Below are 7,824 nucleotides of genomic sequence, written 5' to 3' on the forward strand. Positions count from 1 at the left end.
GAGGGGCGCACGCAGGCCGCCGGGCCGCGCCGTGCTGGGCCGTGCCGTGCCCGGCCGGGCGGCGGCGGCTAGAGGAGGCCGGAGGCGAGCGCGGGGCCGGCGGCGGGCGCGCAGGGCCGCCCGCAGCCCGCAGGGAGAGCGCGAGCCCGCGCCGGGCCTGGCCGGGTGTCCAGACAGGTGATGGGTGGTGCGGCGGCAGCGGCTCCAGCCTCGCTCCGGGGTCCCTTTCGGGGCTGACGCCCGCAAATATGCAGAATTACCGGCCTGGTCGCTCCTAGAGCCAGCGCCGGGGAGCGAGCGCGGCGGCGGCCAGCACCGGGAACGCACCAAGGAAGAGGCCCAGCCCCCGCCCTCCGCCCCTTCCGTCCCCACCCCCTACCCGGCGGCCCAGGAGGCTCCCGGCGCGGCGGGCGCGGCGAGCGCGCACTCCCTGCTCCTCCTCCTCGGTGGCGCTGCCTGCCTCTCCGCACTCGCTGCTCGCGCCTGGCGCGCTCCGTCGGCTCCCTGCTCTCCGCGCCACCCTCCTCCGGGCCGCGCTCCCTGAGGGATGGTACTGAATCTCGCCGCCACAGGAGCCCGGCTGGAGCGCCCGCCCCGCGGCCTCGCCACCCCGCCGAGCCGCCAGCGCCTCGGGACGCGATGAGGACCTGGGCTTGTTTGCTGCTCCTCGGCTGCGGATACCTCGCCAGTGCCCTGGCCGAGGTGGGTGCCACCCCCGCGCCCCGTCCTCTCTCCGACTCCCCCTGCGCACGCCCCCTGCGGCCGCTCGCGGGCCGAGGAGCCCGGGCTCTGGGGCTCTGCAGAGCGCATTTTGATTTCTGCTAGCGTGGTCGATTTTTAAATTTTCCCAACTGGGTTCTATTTTCTGCCATGCCTAAGTGTGTCTGGTGAGTTTCCAGCGTGTTGCGTCGCTCTGCCGTGGAGGGACGGAGTGGCGGCTGGGTGGACGAGTGGGGAGAAACTTCGGGGGGCGCGGGCTCCTTTCCGAGGAGGGAAATCCGGGGCGCGGCGGACAATGCAGCATCGGGGTGCGGGGAGCGCGGAAGGGGGTGTGTGTGTGAGCCAGCGGAGTCAGGGAAGGTAGAAGAGCCGCCGACAAACAGGTAGGGGCGGTTGCGGCGGGAGCCCCCGGCAGGCAGGGTGGGCAGCGCGGAGCCGCAGACCCAGGTTCCCGGTCCCCATGCCCGGAGGGGCGGCTGGGCCAGCGCAGTCCCGCCCGCCCGGGGCCTGCTTACAGGTGGCTGAGCGAGGCGAGCCGGGGCCGGGCCAGGCGCCCTCGCCCTCCCACCGCCCGCGTCCCCACCCTCAGCCCCCAGTCTCGAATTCCGAATCCCCGGGAGCTCTGCTGTGATGAATGACTTTCTACGCCCCGTCGTGGGAACTTAGTGCTTGAGACCCCCCAGCTACCCGCGACTCGCTTTAAAAAGCAGGAAGGAGCGGGGTTGGCGGGGGGTGGGGTGGGGGGGGTGGGGAGGCCGAGTGGTGGGGGTGGTCTGGGCTGGGACCCGGAGCTGTGAGAGGTAGATATTAACCCTTAAGTTCCCTGGCAGCCCCTCCCAGCCGCGGCTGGATTTGGGGCGTCTTAGTCGGCGCTAGGGCCGCGGCTGGGCCGGAGCCCGGGGTGGGGCGAGTGTGTGTGTGTGTGTGTGCGTGCGCGTGTGTGCTGACGAGAGACCCTCTCCCCCGCAGGTTCGGCCCGGGATTCTGGGTGTGAAATTTAAGCCCCAGGGTGGATTAAAGTGTTAGAGCTGCCGTGACTTTCGTCGCCCATCCGTGACGCATTTCAACTTGATCTTCCTAGATGTTGATTTCACTGTTAGATCAGCAACTCCCTGGGCCCCTCTCTGCCCCAGACCTCTTGTAACCGACACCCCGGGGCGGAGGGGCCGAGTGGTTTTTTTTTTTTTAAATTTAATGGTGGGGAGCGCTTTCTTTTTGCAAGGGCAGACATGGCTGGGGACGGAGAAATGGGGGTCTCACCCAGCCGCACCCCGGCCTCAGGCTCCAGGGCCCGGGCTGGGGGTCGGGCGGCCTGCGTGCGAGGCGCCCGCGCGCTGGGGCGGGGCAACCTCGGTCCGGGGACCAGGCGCTCTGGGCGGCCCGGGGCGCTGACCGTGTTGCTCTGCTTGCAGGAAGCCGAGATCCCCCGCGAGGTCATTGAGAGGCTGGCGCACAGTCAGATACACAGCATCCGGGACCTCCAGCGACTCCTGGAGATAGACTCCGTAGGTAAATCGCGCCCCTTCCCTCGGCGCGCTGGGAGGGCGCGGGCGGCGGGCAGGCGGGCAGGCGGTATGTGCGCCCCGCGCCGCCTCCCGCGTCCGGGCCGGGCCAGGCGCCGAGCAGGAGCGCACCGAAAGGTCAGAATCCAATCCCGGGCCATAAAAGCCCAGGCGGATGAGTCAGGAGTTTCTCTTCCAATCACCACTTTCTCCCGGCGGCGGCCGAGGGCTGCTCGCTCGCCCAGGGATTGTTTTTGCACTTAAGGAAAATGCCCAGTGTGTCACAGAAAGTTCAGCCGCATAGAGGGCGCCGGCGCCCCGGCCAGGTGTGCGGCCCAGGCCCCGGGCGCCGGTCGGGTAGGCGTGCACCGGTGCCCCCCGGCTGGGCCCCTCTGTCATCCCCGCGAACTTGCCCCGCTCCTGACGTGGGGCTGGGCCTTTGTGGTTGTAGGAGGCCCTTGTCTTTCTGTTTTCATGAGCCAATAAAAAGGCGCGCCTTGGACACATCTGCTGTTTGGGGACTATTTTGGGGCTCCCCCACAGGCTTTGGAGCTGAGCCACTTTAGAAAACAGTTTCTTCGACAAGAGGACCCTGAAGCTCCTTTGAGTGGCAGTGGCAGGGTACTGGCCCCAGGTGGGCAAAGGTGGTGAGGGGCCCAGGTTGGCTGGGCCGGGAGCCCGATGATGTTGGGTGGTTGCGCTTGGGTGTGGACCAGAGGGAGGCCCTTCCTAGAGGACAAGGATTCTGGCCCACGTTTTTGTGGCAGGAGCTCCAGTGTGAGTTAGCTGGGGAGATGCTCAAATCGGAGAGCTTACTGTTGACGGGATTAAAAGAGTTCCCCAATGAACTTGTCAGATGGAGCCGCTGAAGCCAGTAGGAGTCGGTTGGAAGAATTTTACGTGAAATGAAGATTTTTCTCTCACTGCAAACTACTCTGAAAAAGGGGGGCGGCGGGGGAATTAAGTAAAATCACATGGTCTAGTCGTTTGGAAATTTGTACCTAATTATGGTGGTGGAGAGGCCTGAACTATTTTCATTTCATGCCAAAACCATTTTCCAGCGAGGGCGACGGTTTCTGTAGTTTCTTGACCCAGGAAATCCTTTGGGTGATCCTTATCAGGAAGGAGGTAGAATTTCACTTGGAGATCAGAGTTGGGCCAGGGGGGGATTTTGATCTGGCCCCTTGATGTGTAACCCTGGGGGGAAGGATTTGGCTTTGGTGAGCTGAGGAGAACACTTGCCTGCGTTCTGCTGCTCCCTGATGGACTGGGGAAAGTGGGGAGACTGGCTCCCAGAGAGATTTTTTTCTGGCTGGCAGAAGAGAGGCCTGGGAAAGGCTGGGCCTCCTTGCAGGACCAGCTTTGGGTTGCCATTGGGAAATGGGCCATTCACTTTCTGCTGGGGCCATTCTTATTCTGGTCTCCGCAGCCCCGCCTCTCCCCCACCCCCCACCCATGAATGCTTTTAGCATTGCAGCTCTGGGGTCACGCTGATAGCGTTCTTGACCTGGGGGCTTCTGGGTCCACCGCCTCCTTGGAGGGTCCAAACAGAAAACGTAAGGGTGCACCAGCCGGTTCTCCGGGCTGGCTTCAAATTGCCCCCTTATAAAAGCCCCCGGGAGCCCGGCTCCCTCCTGCCCCAGGGTGTGGAGAGAGTGGATCACCTCCCCCCCACCCCCCACCCCCGGCCCATCAGAAGATCTGGGGTCTGAGAGTGGGACTCCAGTGCCTGGGAAACGTCGGGGGTGAGAACATTGGAGGGGCCTCAGGGTCTCCCTTGCTCAGCAGCCATGCCCCTCTGGGACCCTTTGTGATGCACACCCCAAAGCGGGTCTCCTCCATCCTGGTCAGCCCCCCTTTCACGGATATGGAAGCTCTGACCTGAGCTGTTTGCTTCTGTAGCTTGTTTTGGGGGGTTGGCGGGGGGTGTCTCCTCCCCGACTTCTGTTTCCGTTCAACGTGAAGAGTAGAAACGGAGCTGGCTGCTAGGAAAGAAAGGTTGCAAACAGCTGTGGGGTCATTTCTTGGAGGATTAAGCTGCCCTCCAGGCCCAGCACTCCCCACCAGGTCCGGTCAGAGGCCGGTCTGGGGTCAGTGAGGAGGGGGCTGGGTGCGGAGGAGACCCGTTGTTCTGGGTGTCCTTACTCTTCTTTGAAACTCTGAAGGGGGCTCTTCCAGGCTGATGCCCAGGAAGCAGGAAAGAGGCTCCTTTAACAGAGTGGCTCCTCCCAAGTGGGCTGGGCTGTGTGATTGGCAGGTGGGGCGTGGCCTCCTCCCTGTAGCCAGACCTTGTTCCCATTTTACAGGTGAGGAGCTGCGCTGGAGGCCCCGAGGCGGTGGATTCCTGTGCCAGCGCCTGCGAGTTGCAAGCGTGCACGAGGACCGGGCAGTTGGTTTTTCACGTGTGGCCTTTGGGTGGAGAGACCAGCATGTGGTCTTCTAATGGCCAGTAGCGTGAAGTTTGTGGCCTGTGTGTCGGGTGTGCTGAGAGCAGGCCATTCAGCGGAGCTGTGGCGGGAGCTGGGAGCTTTGTTCTCTGAGCAGCCTGGCCCAGCGCCCGTGGTCATTGAGTAACCGATACATAAATATCCCGTCTCGGCCATTAACGCTCCTCCAGGACTGATGGCTGGAGGACGGCTCCCCATCCTTTGGACGTGTGTGCATAACAGGCAAAAGGGAAAGCCGTTGATTAACTGTTCTGAGAGCAGTTTTAGGGCATGATTCACGCGTGGGCTTCTCTTGGGAGTCCCCACTAGTTGCATCTCGACCTGCGTAAATCAGAGGGCTGCCTCCGCGTCAGCGGGTCCGAGCTGGGCTTCCAGACCACCCATCTCGATGGGGCAGTGGCTGAGCTTGTCTGACCGGGAGCTCTTTCTACTCCTGACTGAGATCGAGTCCCTGGTTCAGGTTTCAGGACAGTCGATGGACTGGGAGGAGGCTGTGTCTTCTCTGCTCGTTTTGGGGGGCGAGAGGCCTGGGCGGAAGGCGGTCTGGGTCTGGCCACGGGCCCCTGGGGTCTCCTGCTGGCCGCTGGCCTTGCTTGTCCTTCCGCGTCTCAGGCCTCAGTTTCCTCCGCGGTGAAGAAGCGGCACACCTACTGCACACGGGGCGCCTTGACATCCCAGCAGGCGGCTGTCGCCTGGCTAGAGTGAGGCGCGGGGGTGCAGCCCGGGTTGCTGCCGTTCCATTTTCTCTTAGAAGCTCAGGATGGACCAGCTGCTTCTGGGTTTGGCGATGGCAAGATGGCCACCACCAGGACATGACTCATAATGTCACTTTTTCATGAAAAAATGTTTCTTGTAGCAGTTGGTTGATGGGAAATTCTTACTGCATGAGTAGTTCTGTTCTGATCTTATTTTGGGTCTCAAAAAAAATTAGTGGCAGTGGAACATTGAGTCATTTTGAGGGAAGAGCTGGGTTCTCCTGGACGCCGGCATTCAAGGCAGGCATGTCTTCTGCATTCCCGCCGCGTTTGCCCCGTTGTGCTCCGTTTCCGATGAGTGCAGGTCCCAGACTTGTGGGTGTGTGGGACAGTCGCCAAGGCCTAGGTGGGCTGGGCGCCGAGGGGCGGGCCTCTGGTCTGAGCTGGTGGCCAGGATGCCACTGGAGCTTCTTGGGGTGGGGGGTGGCAAGAGGGGGAGTCTTTGTGCAGCTGCTGACTATTGGGGTGCACCTTCTCGGGACCTGTTGCCCCTGGGTATCTATGGGGGAGGCAGTGACAGAAAGGAGAAGTGGGACGATCCCCCAGTGGGTCTGGAGGCCAGGGTGGGGAGGTCAAGTGGGACCCACTTCATCCAGGTGCAGGTGCTGTCCTTGGGCTGGCTCAGGCCAGATGGCAGGTGGCAGGACTGTGTCTCTTGCACCCCCTTTCTGGGGGCCTTGGGGACAGAGAGGGTGGTGGTGTGCGTACCGAGGGGACTGTGGCCAGTCGGGGGACTAGGCCCCGCTGTGGCCTTGGCTCTGAGGCCGCTGCTCTGCAGGCCTTAGATACTGGATGGCAAAGCACTTTCCTTCCTGAAAGCTGTGTCCCCCCGACAGGCACCCAGACTCCTGACTCCCCACTCCCGGTTCTCGTGTCCTCCTCCTCCTCGCAGTGGGCTAAGTTCAGGGACCAGTGGGGTCTGGCTGAGGCCCAGTCTGGCCTTGCTTCCGACGCCCCTCGACGGCCAGGATGCTCATCGAGGGTTGGTTTAAGTGAGGGCAGTGGGGGAGGAGACACGTGCAGTGCACAAGTCGCGGCAGCAGCCCCTGCTGGTCCTCGGTCCAGCCCGCTGTCCAGCCCGCTGTCCAAGGTCCCCTGTCCAGCTGGCAGCAGCAGGCCTGTCGGCTCTGGTCTCCTGGGCAGGGAGGGCTGGCCTCGGGTGCCTCCTTACCTGGTTCAGCCCTCACCTGCGCTTCCTTGAGGAGGAGCCGTGGGGCAGGCCGGCTGCAGCCCCTTCCCCACTGGCCTGCGGCTTCGGCTTCGTGGTGACGTGTGTCGGGGACCTCGTGTCAGCTGCGTGGGGCTGGGTGGGACGTTGCTGGCAGTTGGGAGTCTCATCCTGTGCACATCTTGAAGCCCCCTTGTGGGTGTGGAGGGACCCCATCTGGTTTGGGGAGGGACGTGCTGCTGGACAGACCCTGGGTGCGCAGGTGTGGGCGGCCGGTCGCTAGCTCCTGTTTCTACCTGCAGGGGCCGAGGAGCCTCTGGAGACCAGCCTGAGAGCCCACGGGGGCCATGGCACCAAGCATGCGCTGGAGAAGCGGCCTGTGCCCATTCGGAGGAAAAGGAGCATCGGTGAGCCCCAGGACTGCTGGGCCGGTGGGGGGCTGCGGGAGGGGCTCTGGGGCCTGCCCTCTCCCCCATTCCCCCAACCGTGGCCTCGGGGGATCCGTCCCTTCTCTTTTCTGTAAGACAAAGGCACAGCCTGCTCAGGGTCCCGTGCGCGTCCCTCCTCCCTGCTCATTGCTGCAGGCCTGGCCTGGGCCGAGAGTTTCCAGGAGGGGGGAGCCGTCATAAATTCCTGAAGTGCCCGGTCTTGTTGGGGCCTGCGCTGCAGACAGCCTCGCTGGAAGACGGGTCGTGTTTAATTTCCAGCTCGTAACGTGCAGCACACTGTGCTCCCAGCTGCGCCGCAGAGCAGTGGGTACAGCCGTGCTGGGCCTGGTGGGCCCTTCCCAGGGCCCCAAGCCCACTCAGACCTGGCCCCCCGGCCCCCATGCAGGGTTTGTTCCCTTTCGCAGAGCAACCCCGGGTCTGCCTGGTCCCTTTAGGAGTGATTAGCTGGTGGGGGTCTCCTGGGGCCTCAGGCTCAGCCTTGAGGGAAGATCTTGCCCCAGGGGCGCAGCTGGAGGGCGTGTGACCACCGACTCCCTTGCCACCTGTGGGTCCCGACTGCTGCCCATCCCCCGTGTGACCTTGGGCATGTGACTCCCTCTGTCCGAGCTTTATTTTCTCCAAGAATATGGATTTTATAGCTTTTACTTCTGGGCGTGGTGTGTGGGTAAATGATCCCTAGCTGAGGCCAGCGGGCCCTCCCCGGGTGGCGTTTGCCGTTGTGAACGTGTGTTCCCATCTCCACGGCCAGGTGCTCTGCTAGGGCTGTTGTGAACGTGTGTTCCC

At 63.3% G+C, this 7,824-nt stretch overlaps 1 protein-coding gene across 1 annotated transcript; it reads left to right on the top strand.

The window, feature by feature from the left end:
* Positions 1-43: 43 nt before the first annotated feature.
* Positions 44-7,818, top strand: LOC113616978 (platelet-derived growth factor subunit A-like). Its single transcript, XM_027100318.1, has 3 exons — positions 44-702; positions 2,133-2,229; positions 6,895-7,818. Exons 1-3 carry the CDS (start codon positions 640-642, stop codon positions 7,113-7,115), a joined length of 381 nt encoding a protein of 126 aa, XP_026956119.1. The 5' UTR covers positions 44-639; the 3' UTR covers positions 7,116-7,818.
* Positions 7,819-7,824: the final 6 nt, after the last annotated feature.

This window comes from Aethalodelphis obliquidens, unplaced genomic scaffold (genome assembly GCF_003676395.1).
Source record: "Aethalodelphis obliquidens isolate GAN/ISIS:26980383/991018 unplaced genomic scaffold, ASM367639v1 scaffold1084, whole genome shotgun sequence".
Classification (NCBI taxonomy): domain Eukaryota; kingdom Metazoa; phylum Chordata; class Mammalia; order Artiodactyla; family Delphinidae; genus Aethalodelphis; species Aethalodelphis obliquidens.